Raw genomic sequence first — 22,510 nt, 5'->3', positions numbered from 1 at the left:
GTGTGCTAAGTTTGGTCCCCATCTGTCATTGGTGGGCTTCCGAAAGCTCTCTGGATGCAGGGTGAACTACAACTCCCACACGGGTGGGTCGGTCCCCAAAACCCTCCAGTATGTTCTGTTGGTCCTGGGGTTTCTGTGTGCCAGGTTTGGTCCTGATCCGTCATTGGTGGGCGTTGCAGATCCAACGTCAGCTGGATTCAGTGTTATCTGGATAAGGGTGAACTACGACTCCCACATGCCAAGGTCAACCACCCCCAAACCTCACCTCTATGCACAGTGGGCCATGCTGGGTCTGTGTGCCAAGTTTGGTCATTTGCTTGTTTTGTTCTGAGCCCAAAAGGTTCCTGTTCTTTGGATGCCGAGTGTTCAGGGAAGAGTGAGGTCTGTGAGATCCAGGAGGCCCTTCAGAGACCACGTCTGGTTGCTTTGCTGGGAAGTCATGCAAACACGTTCACACAAAAGGGAAGGTTGGAAGATTTGGTTCATACAGATTTTAAGTTAATCACTTTTAAAAAATAGAAGATAAAATTTGGAATCTTGAATTATTAAGTCTGGAGTTGAAAACATGACACAATTCAGACAGTGGTTTGTGACACAACAACAACACTCCTAGTGAACTACAGCTCCCACCATGGTGGGTCAGTTCCCCCCAAACCCCTCCAGTATATTAAGTTAGTCTTGGTGGTCCGGTGTGCCACATTTGGTCTATTGTCGGTGGTGGTCTCAGTGTCTCTGGATGCAGGTGAACTATAAATCCCAGTATCTACAACTCCCAAAGGCCCACCCAAAGCCTACCAGTCTTCCAAATTGGCCATATCGGGTACGCTTGCCAGGGATATCCGCACCAGGCTTATCTTACCTTTGATACACAAGCACCCAGGCCGTTCAGGAGACTTTTGTACCTCCCTGCTACTTGTAGATACTCATTCAGCTACAAATGACAATGTTGCAAAGTTTTGTGCATCTAAATTGCGCCAGGGGATGATGGGTCCCAAAAGTTACCTATGTCTCCAGTAATCGTCTCTCTTGGTTCTATAACTGGCTGATGGACCTCTGCATTGTATGTTTTGCCCTGTTTCCCCTTCCACTCCCCCCCCCCCCCCGGTTATTGTGCTTTAGTATCTTTATATTTTAAATGTACTAAACTTACCAAGTTTGTATGTAACTGTGACCTTTATTTCCTGTGCTGGTCTATGACTGAAATAAATGATGAGTTTTGAAATTTGATCCAGATCAATTGTTGTTCGCATTGACGGTGCTCTCTGTATGTAGGTGAACTATAATTCCTATAAATCAAGGTGACTTTCCCCCAAAGCCCTCCTGCATTTGTGTTGGTCATGGGGGTTCTGTGTGCTAAGTTAGGCTCAGGGCCATCCTTGGTGGGGCCCAGAGTGCTTTTTGATTGTGGGTGAACTATACATCCCAGTACGTCAAGGTGAATTCCCCCACAAACCTGTCCAGTATTTTCCTTTGGTCATTTATTTATTTATTTATTTTTCAAACTTATATGCCGCCACTCCCCTAGGGCTTGGGGCGGCTTACAAGACTCGGCTAAAATCAACAATTTAAAAACATCTTAAAACATCTTTAAAACATCTTTAAAAATATCTTTAAAACATCCTAAAAGCACCTTTTAAAACATCTAACAGAACTCAAAGGCCTGCTGAAACAGGTGTGTCTTACATGCCCTGCGGAAAGCGGACAAGTCCCGCAAGGCACGGACTTCAGGTGGCAAGGTGTTCCAGAGAGATGGTGCCACTGCTGAAAAGGCTCTGCGTCTAGTTGCTGTTAGACGCAAGGCCTTAAAACTGGGGACTTCCAACAGGTCTTGGTCCTCGGAACGGAGGGATCTCTGGGGTTTGTAGGGAGTGAGGCAGTCCCTCAGGTACATTGGCCCTAGACCATGTAAGGCCTTAAAGGTAAGCACCATCACGTTGAAAGTGATCCGGTGCTCAATTGGTAACCAGTGCAGCTGCCGTAAGATTGGTGTTATGTGGCATCTCATCAGGACTCCCGCAAGGAGCCGGGCAGCTGCATTTTGCACCAATTTGAGCTTCCGGATCACCGACACAAGAAGGTCGATGTAAAGGGCATTACAGTAGTCCAGTCTCGAGATGACCGTAGCCTGGATCACCATAGCCAGGTTGTCCCTAGACAGATAGGGGCCCAGCCGTCTAGCCTGCCGAAGATGAAGAAAGGCGGTTTTGCTAACGGCAGAGACCTGGGCCTCCATTGTCAGTGAAGGGTCCAAGAGGACTCCCAGACTCTTTACTAGTGAAGACGGGCGTAGCACTTGGCCATCCAGGATTGGCAACTGGATCTCCCCACTGCCCGGTCGGCCCAGCCATAGGATCTCCGTCTTTGCTGGATTCACCCTCAACCTGCTGGAACGCAACCATCCAATAATGACCTCGAGGCACTGATGAAAACTGTCGGGTACAGACACCATTGGGCCTTCCATCTTTAACACAAGCTGAGTGTCGTCAGCGTATTGATAACACTCAAGCCCGAAATCTCGGACCAGCTGAGCAAGTGGTTGCATATAGATGTTAAACAACAGAGGGGAGAGAATGGCCCCCTGAGGAACCCCACAAAGAAGAGGGGACCTCTCAGAGACCAGGCCTCCCCTCTCCACTCGCTGTCCACGGTTGTGAAGAAAGGAGGCCAGCCAATTTAAAGCTGTCCCTCTGACTCCAACAACGGCAAGGCGGTGGGTCAAAAGATTATGATCGACTGTGTCAAATGCTGCAGTGAGGTCCAATAACACGAGCAGCACTGACCAGCCCTGATCAAGCTGGCATCGAAGGTGATCCGTGATGGAGACCAGCACAGTCTCTGTCCCGTGCCCCACACGAAAGCCGGACTGGAAGGGATCTAATCCGGCTGTGTTGTCTAGGAACTGTTGCAACTGCTCCGCTACTGCCCTCTCAATCACCTTGCCCAGGAACTGCTGAGGAGACCAAGACTGATTCAGTTCCATGACCAGGCCTGAAGCCAGACTGCGCCCGATCTAGACACTCAGTGTCTTCCAAGAACACCTGGAGTTGTAAGGCGGTTGCAAGGAGTTGTAAGGAGGCCTTAACCACCACCACACAGAGTCCCCTTTGTCTCTACAAAGCAAAGCCAAAGGGGTCATCAGGCCGGAAAAAAGCCATGTCATCGAGACTGAATCCTCAGGACTCCACGACACAATGGTTGCAGGGCCGAGAAGGTGTCCCCCAACAACACCCCCAGGAAGGGCCGGAGCCACTGCTAAACGGTGCCCCCAAGTCCCATTCCCACGAGGCATCCCAGAAGGAGACCGTGGTCTACAGCATGGAAGGCCCCTGAGAGGTCCAAGAGAACCAAGAGGGACACCCTCCCCCCGTCTAGGTCCCTCTGCTCCTCCCCTCCTCCCCACACGAGGAGCGAAGAAGACTCACTGGAATGTGGACCAAACCAGGCGACACAGGTACAGGCAACGGACAAGGAACAAGAACCGAGAGAGAGCGAGCGACTACCTGCCTTCCTTCCTGCTGTGAACGGGGAAAGTGAGCTTCCCAAGGGAAAGGCCTTCAGAGGGAGATGCTGCAGCGCATCACAAGGGTCTCCATGCCGCCCCCTGCAGGCACAGAACAGCCATCCAGGGAGGGAGGGGGGAGGGAGGAGCTCCCTTGATGGACCAGGACCAGAGGAGGAGCAAGACAGGAAAGCCATTGGAATAATATATTATAATAATTATTATATCATAAGTCTAATTTGACTTTGCTCAAAGCACAGGACCATATATTTTGGCAAAGGGGAGATTTGCATGAAGTCCAAAGGAATGGATTGACAACAAATCAGATAGAATAATTATAATATATTCTATTATTATAATTATTTTATCCTATCCAATTTGATGTCAGTAATATTATAATATAGCAATAATCATACAATAATATAATAAGTGTAATATATTATAATGGCAAAATATATAATATAATAATATGTGATAAAATAATGCAATATATTATTATTCTATTTAATAATAATATAAAAATAAGACACTATAACACTGTTGGCTCACTACAGCCGCTCCTGAATGAATACACGAGACTCGCTGTGTTGTCACCAGAAACTTTACTGCAGGAAACATCGACATGAAAAAGCCAAGAATGGGAGGCGTCGGCCAGCATTCCTTTATATACCCTCCCCCCTCATTTGAAGATACATTTCCCGCCCAACAAAACCCCGCGAAGTTTCCCCGCCAAGTCCAGCAGCCGTTTCTTCTCAGGATCCCGGGATGCAGGTGCCTTATTACAATCACAATCACAATGTCAGTGACCCTGAAACTCAGCGCCATATCCAGGCTCTAGTAGCAGGGTTCTGACATGGCCTCCTCCTCCCCTTCGTCCTGAAAGAAAAAGATTAAATACAGCTATTGTTCTCCGCTGCCCAACGTTCCTTTGTACTTTTTCAATAGGCTGCAGTGAAACACCGGGGGCACTTTCCCTAAATCCTTGGGCAACCTCAGCTGATATGTTACTTCATTTATCCTTTTTGTAACCCTGAATGGGCCTATATAGCGTGGTGCCAATTTCTTCGATGGAAATCCCAACTTCAGATTTTTCGTACTCAGCCAAACTAGATCTCCTTCGCCCAATTTGTCTCCTTCTCGGCGCCTACGATCAGCAGAGAGTTTGTACTTTCTTTGCGTTTCTCGTAGTGCCTCCACCACGTCCTGCCACCTGTTCCGTCCCCCAGAGGTTTGGTTTGCATTTTTTTATAGTTGTAGGAATAGCATCTGTTTGCATTTGCTCCAGGGTTGCTGCAGATTCTGCAGCAGTCTGATGGTTTAGCCTGTTTGCAAGGCTTTGTTGCTTGCAGCCTGCAAATGTGTCATTTTGTAGATAGAAGGCTCCATGTTGAGAAGCCTTTTCTGCCTTCTAGACTGAAGGAGAAACAACGTAGATGTGCTTGTGTGGCCGAGCCAGGCCAACTCTGAAAAGGCCATCGTAAGTACTGACCTGCCTTCAAAACCAGTGCTGAGTATAGATAGGGGAAAGACCTGTTCTTTCCAATAGCTTTGGCACTGGGGCAGAGAACATCTCTGGATTCCTTTGCCACTGGAGAAGCCCTACCAACTTTGCCTCAAAAACTAGCTTTGAGCTTAGATAGTTATAGATCTTTTGATAGCAGCTCAGAGTTAGGGTGAAGAGGATCTCAGGATCTCTTTGCCTTTGGTGGAAATTAACCCAGCAACTAAAGGGGAAAAGCAAGCAAGGAACATCTGCAAGGTTTTATAAGTTGACTGTTTTTATTTGCAACCTTAATTACATGTGCCAAGTCTGCCAAGGACTTTCTGAAAATAAAATTTTGTTTGATTGTTCTACTTGAAGTGCCTTTGGTTACTGGGATTTCCAGAGCTTCTAAGTAAGGCCCCCGCAGTTCACCTGGGCAAAGGAAGAAGCACATCCTAAAGCTTAAAAAGGTGCCTGGGTGTGACGGCATACTGTGGAAGAGGCCTAAGTGAGGCTTAACTGTGCCTGTCCCCTGGGCTGAGTGGGTTGCTAGGAGACCAAGTGGGCGGAGCTTAGGCTTCTAACTGTCAGCAATAGGATAAAAACAATTAGTCATTTTCTTCTAATTAGGACTTTATTTTCTTTTATTTTTGTTGTTGGCACCTAGGGGCAAGGATTTTGGGTTGTGTTGCCAAGTTTCGTGTGTTTGGGTCATGTAGTTGCGTTGTTGTGCATGTTTGCTGGTTTTTTTGGTTTTGTGGCTCTGGATTGTGTTTTTGTGGTGTGGTTGTGTTGTAAGAACTGTGAGACAAGGCCAAGTTGTGTTGCCAAGTTTCGTATTTCTGGGGCGTTTAGTTGTGTTGTTATAGTCACAGAACAAACAACTTTACCCTTTTATATGTACAGATATTGCACCATACTGAACTAGTTCACCATCATAATCCCCACTGCCTGCCTTGCACTTTAGTTAGCTCAGACCCCTAGACCTATGCTGCTCATGCACCCTCTGCACTTCACAACTGCATTTGCACTTTGTATTGTTGGAGGGGGGTGGGGGGGCTGGAGGGTTATGGGGACTGCCGGGTGGGGGGAGGGAATGGGTGTGAAAGGATGCCAATGTATAACCAAAAATTAGTAAACCTAATAATAATAATAATAATAATAATAATAATAAAACTTTATTTATACCCCGCCGCCATCTCCCTGCGGAGACTCGGAGCGGCTCACATTGTTACAAAAGTAACAACACAAATACATTAGCACAATATAAAAAGGTAAAGGTTTCCCCTGACGTTAAGTCCAGTCGTGTCTGACTCTGGGGGTTGGTGCTCATCTCCATTTCTAAGCCAAAGAGCCGGCATTGTCCGTAGACACCTCCAAGGTCATGTGGCCATGGGCATGACTGCATGGAGCGCCGTTACCTTCCTGCCGGAGCGGTACCTATTGATCTACTCACATTGGCATGTTTTCAAACTGCTAGGTTGGCAGAAGCTGGAGCTAACAGTGGCCGCTCCTGCCGCTCCCAGGGTTTGAACCTGGGACCTTTCGGTCGGCAAGTTCTGCAGCTCAGCGCTTTAACACACTTTGCCAACAGGGCTCCTTAGCACAATATACACAGGTTAAAACACAATAAGGTAATAAAACAAAATTAATACAACAGTAATATCAAAAAACCACCAATACAATTCAATCAAACTTCATAGGTGTGTGTGTGGGGGGAGTAACCGAGTTAAACCAGCTCCTTGGTTCACCGAGGAGCTGGCAGCGATGAAGCAAAAGAAGGAACTAGAGTGCGTCTGGCGATCAGAGCGCAGAAAGTTAGACTGAACACGACTATGTTCCTATCTCAGGACATATGCCGCAGCAATCAAAGACGCAAGGAGAGCTTACATTGCGGCCAACATTGCGTCCGCAAAGGACCGTCCGGTGGCGCTGTTCCGTGTTATCAGAGGGTTGTTAACTCCCACCACTCAAGGTGGGATCCCTGATAACTCGGCAGCCTGTTGTGAAGCATTTGCTCAGTTCTTTGCGGACAAATTCACTCTGATCCGCCCCAACTTCAACGGCATACTAACGGCAGTCTCTGAGGATGTAACACAAGCATCTGCTTGTCCAGTTTTGATGGGTTCATTCCAATTGGTTGAGCTCGAGGATGTGAACAAGGCCCTTGGAGAGGTGAGACCAACCACATGCATCCTGGACCCCTGCCCATCCTGGTTGGTGAGAGAAGCCAGAGGCGGTTTGGCCAAGTGGGTGAAAGTGGTGGTGAATACCTCCCTCTGGGATGGCAAGTTTCCAGCGAGCCTAAACATAGCCGTGATCAAACCGCTGTTGAAGAAACCATCACTGGACGACACTCAATTCTGTAACTTTCGGCCTATTTCCAATCTCCCCTATTTGGGCAAGGTCTTAAAACATGTGGTTGCCTCGTGGGGATGGGGCTTAGAGGCACTGTTTTGCAGTGACTCCACTCATTCCTGGAGGACTGGTCCCAGATTGTGTCACTGGGGGACGCCTGCTCGGCCCCACAACCATTGACTTTGCGCTTCCCTGGGTTCAAGCGCCCATCGGAGAGGAAACTTCTCCCTTCGGCGGGCATTTGGGCCAGCCATTGAGCGGGTGAAGGGGGAGGGCCGCAAAAGCCCTCCCTGTTCACCCGCCCGCCCGTGCCGCAGCTCCTTCGTCACACCGGGGGCCGGCAGCACCGGCGCCCAGCGTGGCGAAGGAGCCAGCCGTGCATGTTGCTAGGTAGATAGCAAGCTACCTAGCAATATGCACGAGGCGCTCGCCCCGTGAAAGGTGCCCACTGTATGTTGCTAGGTAGCTTGCTAACTACCTAGCAACACGCACACCTAGCCAGCCAGCGGGCAGGTGCTCGGATTGCACAGAGGCTTGGACCAGAGGGGCTCGGACCAGCAGGGTTTTACTGTATATGCCCCACTTAGCAAAGGTGTTTGCTGGGGTTTGAGGTGACCTGTAAGGTTTGAAATAGAACCAAACAAGAGAAAATCTTCAGGCCTTTATATCCAAGGTATTCTTATGGGGTTAATGGGAATTCGAGAATATGCCACACTTTGCAAAATGAGGTGCAGTGCTTTGAGTAAACCTGCAAGGTTTGAAAGAGAACCAAACAAAGGAAAATCTTCAGCCTCTTATCCCCAAGGTATTCTTATGTGGTTAATGGGAATTCTAGTATACGCCACAATTTGCAAAACGAGGTGCACTGCTTTGGAGTCCAGCAGGGTTGGAAATAGAACAAAAAAAAAATATTCAGCCACTTATCCTAAGGTATTATTATGGGGAAAATGGGAATTCCAGTATTTGCAACACTGCAAATGGTTAAGGAATTACACAAGGCCTATAAAAAAATCCAACAAGTTTTCCCCAGACACCCCGAAAAAGGTGCTGAAATAAGTGCTCCTTACTTTTATTCTTATCCAAAAAAGTATTAAAAGAAAACTAAAAGCCACCCCCCACACCCAGACAATATGGTGCAGCAGGAAAATAACAGCCCTCACGGGTGGACACCAAGCCTGAGGGGGAAAAAAACCCACAGCCCCTTTTTCAAACACTGTCTTCTCAAAAACCAACCCTTTCCCCAGTGTTCTTTGGATGCTCTCTCTGCTCTATTCTAATTTCTTAATCCCAAAGCCCAGCGGCCACCAGGCAAAGAAGCTCCAACACAGCAGAAAAATATTGCCTGGAACCACACTGCTGAGCTAAGCCCAACCACCCTCTCCAGATCACTTGTGCGAATGAGCCACGAGGCGCCCTGTAGGCTCTTTTCATTGAGGACGTACAAGCACCTCCCCTAAGTTCAACGTGCATTCGGATTGGCCACAGGGAGGAAACCACAGGCTAGGTTGCCTCAGTGCAGCAAAGCAAGTTTGGGCGATTTGCAAAAGTGCTTGCTTTGCTTCCAACAAACATACGACGAGATCAGAAAAATAGGCTATCGCGGTTCAAACCGCGGCATCCACACGGTGGGATAATCCGCGTCGGAAATCGCTTCAAAAGCGACAAAACAAACAAATCACTTCCGACATCCGGAGAAATAGAATTTTTTGAGCAAGCCTACTCAATACTATAGAATTTCTGGGAGTTGCAATTCAACAAGCTGTCATGGATCACTCTACATCTTTGAAGGAATCCTTAGGAGACCATCTGGTTGATCAAGGCTGATAGAGGGAAGTTAGTCATAGAAGGCCTGATCCTTGCAGCCCAGGAGCAAGCCATCAGAACAAATGCAATTAAGGCCAAGATCGAAAAATCAGCTGATGACCTAAAATGCAGACTGTGCAAGGAAAGCGATGAAACCATTGACCATATCCTCAGCTACTGTAAGAAAATCGTACAGACAGACTACAAACAGGCACAACTATGTGGCCCAAATGATTCATTGGAACTTATGCCTCAAGTACCACCTCCCAGCACTAAAGAACTGGTGGGATCACAAACCTGCAAAAGTATTGGAAAATGAGCATGCAAAGATACTGTGGAACTATTAGTGAAGCTCTGTCCACACTCCAGGTATTTATAGGGTTTCTCCCCAGTATGAGTCCTTTGATGTGAACGTAGAACTGAACTATGAGCAAAGCTCTGTCCACATTCGAGGCATGTATAGGGTTTCTCCCCAGTGTGAGTCCTTTGTTGTGAACGTAGGCCTGAACTACGAGTGAAGCTCTGTCCACACTCCAGGCATGTATAGGGTTTCTCCCCAGTATGAGTCATTTGATGTGAACGTAGGCCTGAACTACGAGCGAAACTCTGTCCACACTCCAGGCATGTATAGGGTTTCTCCCCAGTGTGAATCCTATGATGTGAACGTAGATGTGAACTATGCGTGAAGCTCTGTCCACACTCCAGGCATTTATAGGGTTTCTCCCCAGTGTGAGTCCTTTGATGTACATGAAGACCTGAATTCTGAGTGAAGCTCTGTCCACACTCCAGGCATGTATAGGGTTTCTCCCCAGTGTGAATCCTTTGATGTGAACGTAGATGTGAACTATTCGTGAAGCTCTGTCCACACTCCAGGCATTTATAGGGTTTCTCCCCAGTATGAGTCCTTTGATGTGAACGTAGATGTGAACTATACATGAAGCTCTGTCCACACTCCAGGCATGTATAGGGTTTCTTCCCAGTGTGAGTCCATTGATGTTGACGTAGGCCTGAACTATGAGTGAAGCTCTGTCCACACTCCAGGCATTTAAAGGGTTTCTCCCCAGTGTGAATCCTTTGATGTGAACGTAGGCCTGAACTATCAGCAAAGCCTTGTCCACACTCCAGGCAGTTATAGGGTTTCTCCCCAGTGTGAGATCTTTGATGTGAATGTAGACTTCCATTACGAGCAAAGCTCTGTCCACACTCCAGGCATTTAAAGGGTTTCTCCCCAGTGTGAGTCCTTTGATGTGAATGTAGACCTGAACTCTGAGTGAAGCTCTGTTCACACTCCAGGCATTTAAAGGGTTTCTCCCCAGTGTGAGTCCTTTGATGTCTACGTAGACCTGAACTCTGAGTGAAGCTCTGTTCACACTCCAGGCATTTAAAGGGTTTCTCCCCAGTGTGAGTCCTTTGATGTCTACGTAGACCTGAACTATGAGTGAAGCTCTGTCCACACTCCAGGCATTTATAGGGTTTCTCCCCAGTGTGAGTCCTTTGATGTCTACGTAGACCTGAACTTTGAGTGAAGCTCTGTCCACACTCCAGGCATTTAAAGGGTTTCTCCCCAGTATGAATGCTTTGATGTGAACGTAGGCCTGAACTATCAGCAAAGCTTTGTCCACACTCCAGGCATTTATAGGGTTTCTCCCCAGTGTGAGTCCTTTGATGTTTACGTAGGCACGAACTATACGTGAAGCTCTGTCCACACTCCAGGCATTTAAAGGGTTTCTCCCCAGTGTGAGTCCTTTGATGTGAACGTAGACCTGAACTCTGAGTGAAGCTCTGTCCACACTCCAGGCATTTAAAGGGTTTCTCCCCAGTGTGAGTCCTTTGATGTCTACGTAGACTTGAACTATGAGTGAAGCTCTGTCCACACTGAAGGCAGTTATAGGGTTTCTCCCCAGTGTGAGTCCTTTGATGTGCATGGAGAGTTGAACTATGAGCAAAGCATTTTCTACACTCCAGGCAGTTATAGGCTTTCTCCTCCATGTCAACAGTGTTATGTACATTTAATTCCAATATTGACACTTGATTCTTGTTTTTCTGTTTCTGATTACTCACAGCAGTGGGTTCAAAGTTGGAGGAAAGTAGATTCCATCTGAACATTAAGAAGGACTTCCTGACTGTAAGAGCTGTTCAGCAGTGGAACTCTCTGCCTCAAAATGTAGTGGAGGCTCCTTTGGAATCCTTTAAACAGAGGTCAGATGCTCATCTGTCAGGGGTACTTTGCGCTTTTCCTGCACGGCAGAGGCCTGGACTGGGTGCCTCATGCAGTCTCTTCTGACTCTTCCGTTCTACTCTATAATCCAAAGTGAATATAGGACTGGTTTCCTTACTGCACTTCGGTTTCTGAATACCTTAATATCTACTACAAGTTGGTTAATTTCCCATCACGGCAGGGGTGGCTCCAGAGAACTCTCATGTCCTGGTCAAAAAAGAAGAAGCAAAAGGTTAGACATGAAGGCCCATACCTCTGGCTCAAGCGAGAAATGAAAGAAGAAAGGAAAGATGGAAGGGAGGAAACACAGAAGGACGGGATAATAGAAGGAAGGAATTACGGAAGGAAGGAAGGAAGGAAGGAAGGAAGGAAGGAAGGAAGGAAGGAAGGAAGGAAGGAAGGAAGGAAGGAAGGAAGGAAGGAATAGAACCCTTTCCCCATATTGGAGGGCCACACCAATTTCATTGGGTCAAACCCAAGCGTGCTTAAAGGAACAGAAGGCAGGCAGGGAGGACTCCTTCCAACATTCAAGGGTGTAACATATTCTGGATCATGGGTTTCTGTGAATTACCAGAATTGTGCTAAATGCTCAAAGGAACAAGGATTTCTTTATTGATTCTGTCATTATCTCCCCTGCCACAAGGACTCCCAACTCTGCTTCCTCAGCATCTCAAAGGGTCACTCCAGCCACATTTCCCAAATGAATCTTCCAAACTAACAAGGACTTGCATTCCCAACTGGCTAATTCAAAACCACATTGAGGTTTGTTGGATGTTCACAAAATGAGTCCATACTGAACTATGTTCCATCCAGGCCATGCATTCCCTCTGTAGAGCCCCATGATGAGATGAAAAGACAGGCACAGCTCCAGCCACAAAGCCTCCTTCCTGCCATCTCCTTTCCCCTTTGCCCACTTCCCCCTTTCCTTCTTATTCAGATGGAGGAAAGAGAAGAACGGTCTCCCTCAGGGGAGGGTGCCTGCTCCATCCATATTTCACATTTACACAAATGACCAGCCACTGCCAGAAGGGACAGAGTTTCATCTATGCTGACGATCGTGCCATCACCACCCAAACAGGGAGCTTTGAAATGGTTGAACAGAAGCTCTCTGAAGCTTTAGGTGCTCTTACTGCCTATTACAAGGAAAACCAGCTGATCCCTAATCCATCTAAAACACAGACGTGTGCTTTTCACCTTAAGAACAGACAAGCATCTCGAACTCAGGGGATGACCTGGGAAGGAATCCCACTGGAGCATTGCAGCACACCAAAACACCTGGGAGTTACGCTGGAACATGTTCTGACTTACAAGAAGCGCTGCTCAAATGTCAAGCAAAACGTGGGCACTAGAAATAACATTGTACGAAAGCAGACTGGCACAACTTGGACATCACAACCAAACACAGTGAAGACATCTGCCCTTGTGGCTCTTAATGAGACATCCCACATTATCACAGGATGTCTATGCCCTACACCACTGGAGAAATTATACTGGTTAGCCTGCATTGCACCACCTGACATCCGCTGGGAAGTAGCAGCCTGTAATGAAAGGACCAAGGCAGCGACATCTCCGGCCCATCCTCTGTTCTGGTATCAGCTAGCATGCCAACACCTTAAATGAAGAAATAGCTTTCTAAGATCTACAGAGATACTCGCAGGAAAACCTCAGCAAGCAAGAGTCCAAAAGTGGCAGGCTAAAACTCAGAACCTTAATCAGTTGCTGACGCCGGATGAGAGACTCCCCCCTGGGCACACAGAAGACTGGGCGACTTGGAAGGCGTTGAACAGACTACACTCTGGCACCACGAGATGTAGAGCCAACCTTAAGAAATGGGGCCACAAAGTGGAGTCCGCGACATGCGAGTGTGGAGAAGAGCCAACCACAGACCACCGACTACAATGCATTCTGAGCCCTGCTACATGCACAAGGGAGGACCTTCTAAACAGCAACACCAGAGTCACTCACTCTAAGTGGCCAGCTACTGCACAAAAGAAATTTAGTATTAATGCCAAGTTTTTTTCTAAAAAAAAATCTCTATGTTTGCAAATCCATTACAACTTGTACCCTCGGTTCAATTCTGACACGAGAAATAAATACCCAAATAAATAAATAAGAAGGGAGGAGGAAGGGAAGGAAGAATGGAGGAAGGAAGGGAAAGGAGGAGCGAAGGAAGGAACAAGGAAGTGATCGAGAATTGGAAAATATAGATATTGACACCTATATATTGTATGTACATAATAATAATAATAATAATAATAATAATAATAATAATAATAATAATATTTTATTCTTATTTCCCACCACCATCTCTCTCCCCAAAGTGACTCGGGGCAGCTTGCATGGGGACCAAGCCCAGCATAAACAAGGATTCCAAGGTAAAACACAATTAAAAACATAACAAATAAACAATATAATTAAAACTGTTGAAATGAGAAAAAGTAAAAACACCATAAAACGACATAATCAACTGACATCAACCGACCAGTAAGCGGAAAAAGTGGGCACGATCAGATTCGAGAGGGCAGGGCAAGGGCTTGTGCAAAACGCAGACTATATTTATTTATTCATTTACTACATCTATGTATCGCTTTTCTCCCCCTAAGGAAGGCACGGGCAAAGTAAGGCCCGGGGGGGGGTGGATCTGGCCCCCTGGGCGCTTCCCTCTGGCCCTCCTCCTCACGTTCCCTGCCCTCTTGGCATAAGGACAGGGTGGCCGGCCGCATCCTCAGGCCAAAATACGAGGAGGAAGGCACGTAGCAGCTGAGAACCTTCTGGAGCGCTCCCAGCCACTGCGTGTCTCACCCTCCTCCCCATCCTTATGCCGGGACGATGGCTCAAGGAAGCGGAGCCTGAGAGCCCTCTGGAGCACACTCAGCTGCGGCCTGCCTCGCCCTCCTCTCAGCATAAGGCCCAGAGAACAGCCCGAGGAGGGTCGAAGAGGGTCAGGGGAGGAGGATGGGAAGGACCGGGTTCTGGCACAACTGGTTAATAGCCAGCAGCAAAAGATCACTGCTGACCCAAAGGTCATGAGTTCAAAACCCGTGTCGGATTGAGCTCCCCCCCCCCCCCCCCGTTGTACTTGACCATCATCCAGACATCATAGTCGACCCAACCAAGGATGGATCTGGACCACACTTGCCACGGATGATGGGACTTGCAGTACCTTCACTGACACCGCGACCCCCACCGACAATAGACTGGCCCCACCACCAACTGAACATACTGAGAATGCGTTGGTGAGAATGGACCTTGGTTTTGCGAGTTGTAGTTCACCTGCAGCCAGAAAGCGCTGAGGTCAGATCTGGACCCGACTTGGCACACAGACCCAACATGGCCAGCTGTGCACGCAGGCCTGGTTTAATAATAATAATAATAATAATAATAATAATAATAATAACTGGTCGCCATCCCAGGTGACAGTCGCATTGACAAAAAACAATAGGAAAAACTCAGCCACTATCAGGACCTCAAGATTGAATTTCAAAGACTCTGGCAGAAACCAGTGCAGGTGGTCCCGGTGGTGATGGGCACAGTGGGTGCCGTGCCAAAAGATCTCAGCCAGCATTTGGAAACAATAGACATTGACAAAATCACAATCTGCCAACTGCAAAAGGCCACCCTACTGGGATCTTCACACATCATCCGAAAATACATCACACAGTCCTAGACGCTTGGGAAGTGTTCGACTTGTGATTTTGTGATATGGAATCCAGCATATCTATCTTGTTTGCTGTGTCATACAATAAAATAATAATAATATTGTAAAATGAGTACAATAATATATAATGAAATATTATAATAATTATAATAATAATAATAGATCTGTATTTATTTCCTTCTCTTCTCCCTCTCGGGACCCAAAGCGACTGAGAACGTATTAAAACAACAGAGCAGATGGATCCTAGAAACACAACGGGAGAGACAGGTGAAGGGAACCCACTGGAGCAGACCTTCAGGCCCGAGAGGCGTCCTGTGGAGACCCGTCTGGGGAGGAGGGCATCCTGGGAGTTGTAGTCCTCCCGCCTCCCTCCCCCCCTCCCTCCCTCCTCCGAGGACGGGCCTGGCCTCACACTCGCCCTCCGCGGCCTCACACCCCGAGGCAGGCCGGGCTCCTTCCGCCTCCCCCCGGGCACCCCAGGCGAGCCCCCCTCTCCCCACAGACACCTCTCTCTCTCTCTCTCGGTCTCTTCCTTCTCTGCGCCATCCGCCGCCATCTTTCCCGCCTCACAGACACAGACCAGGCCTCAGGCCAGGCCAGGCGCCGCCATCTTCCTCCTCGTCCTCCTCCTTCCCCGGAGCCCGCCCCCGCCCCCTCCCATTGGCTGAGCCCGGGACGCCCCGCCCACCGGAGGAACCCCATTGGCTGCCTGCCGCTCCCCCTCCTTTGATTGACGGGCGGCAGGGCGGGGCTTCCGTGGGCCGATTGAGGCCTGTGAAGCCGCAGACTGTCCCTCCTTCCTTCCTGGGAGTTGTAGTTCTCCCTCCCGCCAGAGAGGGCGCCCAGCCCCACCCGGGAGGCCTCTGAGCACACTCGCCCCGCCTCTCGCTCTTCCGCCACCGAGGGAGGTCCTGGGAGATCCTGGGAGTTCAGACACAACCTCAGGCCTTTGGGATGATTGAAACACTGACTTGGTCAAAGAACCTGGGCAACGCCGGGTTATGATCATTATTATTATAGTGTTACAATATATTGTTATATTATACTAATATTATTATAATATTATTTTATAATAATGTAATATAATAATATATTATGAGTATAATAATATATAATAATACTATAATATAATCATCATATTATAACGATAGAAAGTTATAATGCTATACTATATTATATAATAATATAACACTTACAATAAATGAGAATTCCTTCCTTCGTGATGGTCGGCCACGGCGTGAGGTCCCAGCGAAGCCCCCTTTCCTTCCATAGCCTTACATCATTATTTTACAATATAATATATTTTATAATAGAATTGTTATATTTGAGTATTATATATTATTATTATTTTATTATTATAGTGTTAAAGTGTGATATGATATTGTTATGAAATATATTACATTGCATTATTATTTTATAATATATAATATTATATATCATGTCATTATAATATATTACAATTATTATATTATCATATGATTATTACTATATTATTGACATCAAATCGGATGGGATAAGATACTTATAATATTATAATATAATACAATATTATCATTATCCTATCCGATTTGTCATCGATCCACTCCTTTGGGCTTCACGCAAATCTACCCTTTGCCAAAATATACGATCCTGGGCTTTGAGCAAAGTCAAATTACAATTATGATATAATATAATACTTATGATAATATTTTATTATATATTATTGTATTCTTTTTATAGTAAAAGGTAAAGGTTTCCCCTGACGTTAAGTCCAGTCGTGACCGACTCTGGGAGTTGGTGCTCATCTCCATTTCTAAGACAGAGAGCAGGCGTTGTCCGTAGACACCTCCAAGGTTATGTGGCCACTGGCATGACTGCATAGAGAGCAGTTACCTTCCTGCCGGAGCAGTACCTATTGATCTATTCACATTGGCATGTTTTTGAAATGCTAGGTTGGCAGAAGCTGGAGCTAAGAGTGGGTGCTCACTCCACTCCCCGGATTTGAACCTGGGACCTTTTCGTCTGCAAGTTCAGCAGCTCAGAGCTTTAACACACTTCACCACCGGGACTCATTCTTTTTATAATGTTTTATTATTATTATTATTATTATTATTATTATTATTATTATTATTATTATTATATATTATTCCAAAGGCTTTCCCGTCCTGCCCATCAAGGGAGCTCTTCCTCCCTCCCTCCCTCCCCCCTCCCTCCCTGGATGGCTGTTCCGTGCCTGCAGGGGGCGCCATGGAGACCCTTGTGATGTGCTGCAGCATCTCCCCCTGAAGGCCATTCCCTTCGGAAGCTCACTTTCCCGTTTACAGCAGGAAGGCAGGCAGTCGGTGTCTCTCTCCCCTGATTCTTGTTCCTTGCCCTTTGCTTTTGCAGCCTGTCGCTGTGTCGCTCAGTTGGGTCCACATCCCGGTGAGTCTTCTTCGCTCCTCGTGTGGGGAGGAGGGGAGGAGCAGAGGGACCTAGACCGGGGGGAGGGTGTCCCTCTTGGTTCTCTTGGACCTCTCAGCTGCCTTATTTATTTCGTGTCAAAAGCATTGCATAATAAATAAAATTAAAAGTGATAAAATAAAGGAAATCACAAGCAGCTAAATAGTTTTAGACCAAAAGCAGGCAACAGCGACCGCATTGTCCGTGGCTTTCAACAACTCGTCCTCCGTGCATGAGGCAGGGCATTGTGGGCAAGCATACGTATGCGGAGTTGTTTGTTCTGCTCCACAGTCACACAAGGTGGAGGATTCCTCCAGGGAGTGCCATCTTGCCAGGTTACCTTTAGATCTGCCCACTCCGCTTCTGAGTCTGTTCAGGGACTTCCAAGTTGCCCATTCTTGGTTTGGCCCTGAAGGAAGGAAGACCCTCGTGGGGGGCCATCCAGTTGGAATTGCCTGGTTTAGCTGCCCAGGGGTGTTATCGACCGCGCTTTAGGGGATCGGGCCCTTAAGAAGAGAGCCGATCCTGGTCCTGAGAGAACGGACCTCGGCGGAGCCAATAGGAAAATATAAGCCGCAATACAACCTGAAGCCGAAATGAAGAAGGTCCGCCAAAGTTGAAGGAAAATTCCGCCAAGGAGTCTTTATTGAGCAATTCAGCTGAAGAGGACTCTAGTAGCGATCATTCAGTCTACTAGGGTACCATATTATCAAAATAAAGCCATATTTATACAAAGTTTCAGTCTGACAGCCCTTTGAATTTCCCGCCCCGCTCCCCCGCCCTCCTGATCGTTGATAGGCTAGAAGGTTGAACGAGGCGGGCTTTCGTTTCCCGCCTTGCTCTGTTGGCCCAATAGGAAGCTGCTTTTTGTCTCTACTCGAGCCAATCAGGAAGGAGAAGGCGGGAGTTATTGAAACAATGAAGTGACAGAGCAGGAAAGATCAGATTAATTCCTGCTAGGCCAATTTCTAAAGGGATTAATGGCAGCAATCAAGGAATGTCCGGGTTTCTGTCACGTATACAGATTTTAGATATGCCTTGGGGTGTCAGGGGTGGAAGTAGAGATGGGTGGTGATGGGCCATAATTGACAGGCTCTGCAGGGCGCCTTCCTGAGGTGTCCTGGATTTTCCTTTGGATGAGATATGACAATGTTTGTCTTGGGGGCGAATCACCTTTAGGTCAATACTCCGAATTCGGCGACTCAAGCCCTATATTGTCCATGCAATCTGAATTTGATTAGGTTAAGCAGTGGCGGATTATCCTTTTGTTTTTGGGAAGGGAAGCCTGGGTCATAGGAACTGGGATGGGTTCTGGGGTTCAGGTTGAGTTCAAAATATTTCCTATTTGATTTCATGACTTGACAATTATATGAAATAAAATGAAAAATAAAATAAAGTTGGAATATAAACCCTGCTGGGAAAAATACATATTTTCCGGAGATCCCAAAGAGTACAAATACATATAGGCAGATAGATAGATTTCATGGGAATAAGGGAGAATCCATAATAGTAAGTTACATTGCATAAAGGGGAATCATAAATGATATAAACAATTGAAAATATTTGATAAGAACAAAGTTCATAACATCTGGGGAACCCAATATGGAAATTCATAAAAGTGGAGTTTCAGCAGCATGATTTTACAATTCATGGAGTTAGCCCAACGATTAGAAATTCATACAACAGTGATTCATGAGGGTGTCCAGGTACATAGAATATGAAAATTCACGGATACATTGGGAAAAGAGTTCATCTGTGGTGGGAGGAATTCATAGAAATAGCATGAGGAAGAGGTACATGTGGGTTGCAGTCTTTGGAAATATAGGATTTCATAAGTTCAGGGGTAGGTCTGGGAAGAGTGTTCTTCTCATTCATAAAATTATGAAGGTGTAAATGAAACGTGGAGGGCGCCTGTCCAGGCACCCTCCTGGCAGCTGTAGAGAGGGTGAAGGTCCTTGGAGAACTATGTCTCCCCAGCGGGAGAGCGATCCCCCATCCACAGTTCACAGAAAGGGACCAGTGATCTCTTAAAAACCATCCCGTGGATCGCGGGGAGAGGAAAGTCCGGGATAAGGCTGGAAGAGAGCAGTCTGGCTTGAAAAGAGCAGTCGGTTCCGTTTGACAGTCAGCTGATGAGGGGCCGAGATCTGGACCGATTTTGGTTCCGCTGGTGGTCCTTGGGTCAGGAGCCTTAGGAAGGGTTAGGACTAAAAGAGGAGCGTGCTAGGGGTAATTTTGATAAAGATATGAGCCAATTTGTATCGTCCGCTGTATTAACCTATGGCGGGGAAGCCTCCACCAGGGTTTGAAGGTCAGACGGGTTAGAGAGAGAGAGAGAGAGAGATTGCGTGCAAAGAAGGAGTCAGGGAAAGACACAAAATAACCAGATAGAGAGTGTTACTGTTAAAAATTAATGCTACTTTTATTGGGGGGATTTGTTACATAGTTCAGGGAAGGGGAAAGTGAAGAAGAAAAGATCTTTTAATAATAGTCTGCTGCGGTCCCGCTCCGTTCCCTTGGTGATGGATCTGCGGAACTCTCCGCTGCGGGTTCAAATCAATTTGAAAGCTGGCGCTACGGTCATCAGGGGGACACCCTTGCTGTTGCTGATGACCGAAACCCCGGCTTTTAAATTAATTTGAACTCGCAGCGGAGAGTTCCGCAGATCACTCACCAAAGGAACGGAGCGGGACCACAGCAGACTATTATTAAAAGATCTTTTTTTCTTCACTTTCCCCTTCCCTGAACTATGTAACAAATCCCCCAATAAAAGTAGCATTTATTTTAACAGTAACACTCTCTATCTGGTTATTTTGTGTCATTCTCTGACTCCTTCCTTTGCATGCAATCTCTCTCTCTCTCTCTCTCTCACTAACCCGCCTGATCTTTAAAAACCCTGGCGGAGGTTTCTCCGCCATAGATTAATACGGCGGGCGGTACAAATTGGCTCATATCTTTATCAAAATTACCCCTAGCACGCTCTTCTTTTAGTCCTAATCCTTTCTAAGGCTCCTGACTCAAGGACCACCAGCGGAACCGAAATCGGTCCAGTTCTCGGCACCTCAACAGCTGACTGTCAAACGGGACCGACTGCTCCTTTCAAGCCAAACTGCTGCCTTATCCCGGACTTTCCTCTCCCCGCGACCCGCGGAATGGTTTTAAGAGATCCCTAGCCCCTTTCTGTGAACTGGGGATGGGGGGATCGCTCTCTCGCTGGGGAGACATAGTTCTCCAAGGACCTTCACCTTCTCTACAGCTGCCAGGGGGTGCCCGGACGGGTGCCCTCCACGTCTCATTCATACCTTCATAATTTTATGAAGGAGAAGAACACTCTTCCCCAGACCTACCCCTGAACTTATGAAATCTTATAATTCCAAAAGACTGCAACCCACATGTGCCTCTTCCCCAGATGAACTCTTTTCCTCATGCATCTGTGAATTTTCATATTCTATGTACCTGGACACCCTCATGACTCACTGTTGTATGAATTTCTAATCGTTGGGCTAACTTCATGAATTGTGAAATCATGCTGCTAGAACTCCACTCCTATGACTTTCCATATTGGGTTCCCCAGATGTTGTGAACTTCGTTCTTATCAAATGTTTTCAATTGTTTATATCATTCATGATTCCCCTTTATGCAATGTAACCCACCTTTATGGATTCTCCCTTACTTCCTTGAAATCTATCTATCTGCCTATATGTATTTGTACTTTTTGGGATCCCCGGAAAATATGTGTTTTTCCCAGCTGGGTTTACGCTCCAACTTTATTTTATTTTTCATTTTATTTCACATAATTGGCAAATCATGAAATCAAATGGGAAATATTTTGACCCCAACATGAACCCCAGCTCCTATGACCCAGGTTTACCTTCCCCAAAACAAAAGGTTAATCCGCTGCCGCATAACCTAATCAGAATCAGATTGCATGGACAATATAGGGCTTGGGTCGCCGAATAAAAGGTGATTCGCCCTCAAGGCAAACATTGTCATATCTCCTCCAAAGGGAAAACCAGGACGTCTCAGGAAGACGCCCTGCTGCGCCCATTGCCACCCATCCTTACTTCCCCCCTGACACCTTAAGGCATATCTGAAATCAGTGTACATGACAGGAACCCCTGATGACTGTCATTAATCCCTTTAGAAATCGGCCGGGCAAGGACTAATCTGATATTTCCTGCCCTGTCACTTCATTGTTTCAATAGCTCCCGCCTCCTCCTCTCTGATTGGCCCGAGTGGGGACAAAAAGCGGCTCCCCATTGGGCCAGCAGAGCAAGGCGGGAAACGAAAGCCTGCCTCGTTCAACCTTCTAGCCTATCCGCGATCAGATGGGCGGGGGAGCGGGGCGGGAAATTCAAAGGGCTGTCAGACCGAAACATTGTATAAATATGGCTTTATTTGAAACATATGATACGCTGGTAGACTGAATGATCGCTACTAGTGTCCTTTTCAGCTGAATCGCTCAATAAAGACTCCTTGGCGGATTTTCCTTCATCTTTGGCGGACCTTCTTCATTTCGGCTCCAGGTTGTATTGCGGCTTATATTCTCTTATCGGCTCCGCCAAGGTCCGTTTCCTCAGGACCGGATCGGCTCTCTCCTTAAGGGGCCCGATCCCCTAGAAACGCAGTCGACAACATTGCTGGAGGAACATCGAGAGGAGTGGTGGTTCTCATGAAGCCCTTCCTTGATTTGAGTCTGGCTGGAAGAGGCTGAGAGTCATAGTGGGTGGCTTTCACAATGTTCGACCTTATTTCTCTCACCGTTAGCATCAACTTCCCATCACACGTCAGGAGCGGCAATGCCAGCTAAGTTGTAGAGTTTATCATCAGGTGTAGGTTTAAGGCCTCCTGTGATGATTCTGCATGTTTCGTTCAGTGCTATGTCCACCTGCTTCGCATGGGCAGACTTGTTCCAGACAGGACAGGCATACTCAGCAGTTGAGGACAAGGCCAGGGCTGATGTTCTTATTACTTGTGGGTCTGCAACCCATGCGCTCAGGGCCGGCCCCACTATAGAGGCACCTGACGCCGCCGCCTCGGGCGCAGGCCCGGGGGGGCGCCGTCAGGCTG

At 47.1% G+C, this 22,510-nt stretch overlaps 1 protein-coding gene and 1 long non-coding RNA gene across 2 annotated transcripts in view; one reads left to right on the top strand and one right to left on the bottom strand.

The window, feature by feature from the left end:
* Window positions 1-22,510, top strand: part of LOC134294697 (uncharacterized) — an 80,446-nt gene that overhangs the window by 20,961 nt on the left and 36,975 nt on the right. The gene's annotated exons all lie outside the window — the stretch shown is intronic.
* LOC134294640 (oocyte zinc finger protein XlCOF6-like) lies at window positions 6,139-11,669 on the bottom strand. The gene has a single exon (XM_062966223.1). The coding sequence runs from the start codon at window positions 11,247-11,249 to the stop codon at window positions 9,396-9,398; it is 1,854 nt and encodes a 617-aa protein (XP_062822293.1). The 5' UTR covers window positions 11,250-11,669; the 3' UTR covers window positions 6,139-9,395.

This window comes from Anolis carolinensis, unplaced genomic scaffold (assembly GCF_035594765.1).
Source record: "Anolis carolinensis isolate JA03-04 unplaced genomic scaffold, rAnoCar3.1.pri scaffold_18, whole genome shotgun sequence".
Classification (NCBI taxonomy): Eukaryota; Metazoa; Chordata; class Lepidosauria; order Squamata; family Dactyloidae; genus Anolis; species Anolis carolinensis.
The sequence above is the reverse complement of the archived record's forward strand: the minus strand, read 5'-3'. Positions and strand labels throughout refer to the sequence as shown.

What these genes read in the sequence shown, in the direction of transcription:
- LOC134294640 (XM_062966223.1), bottom strand. Translation starts at nt 11,249, where the DNA reads ATGTTCAGATGGAATCTACTTTCCTCCAACTTTGAACCCACTGCTGTG.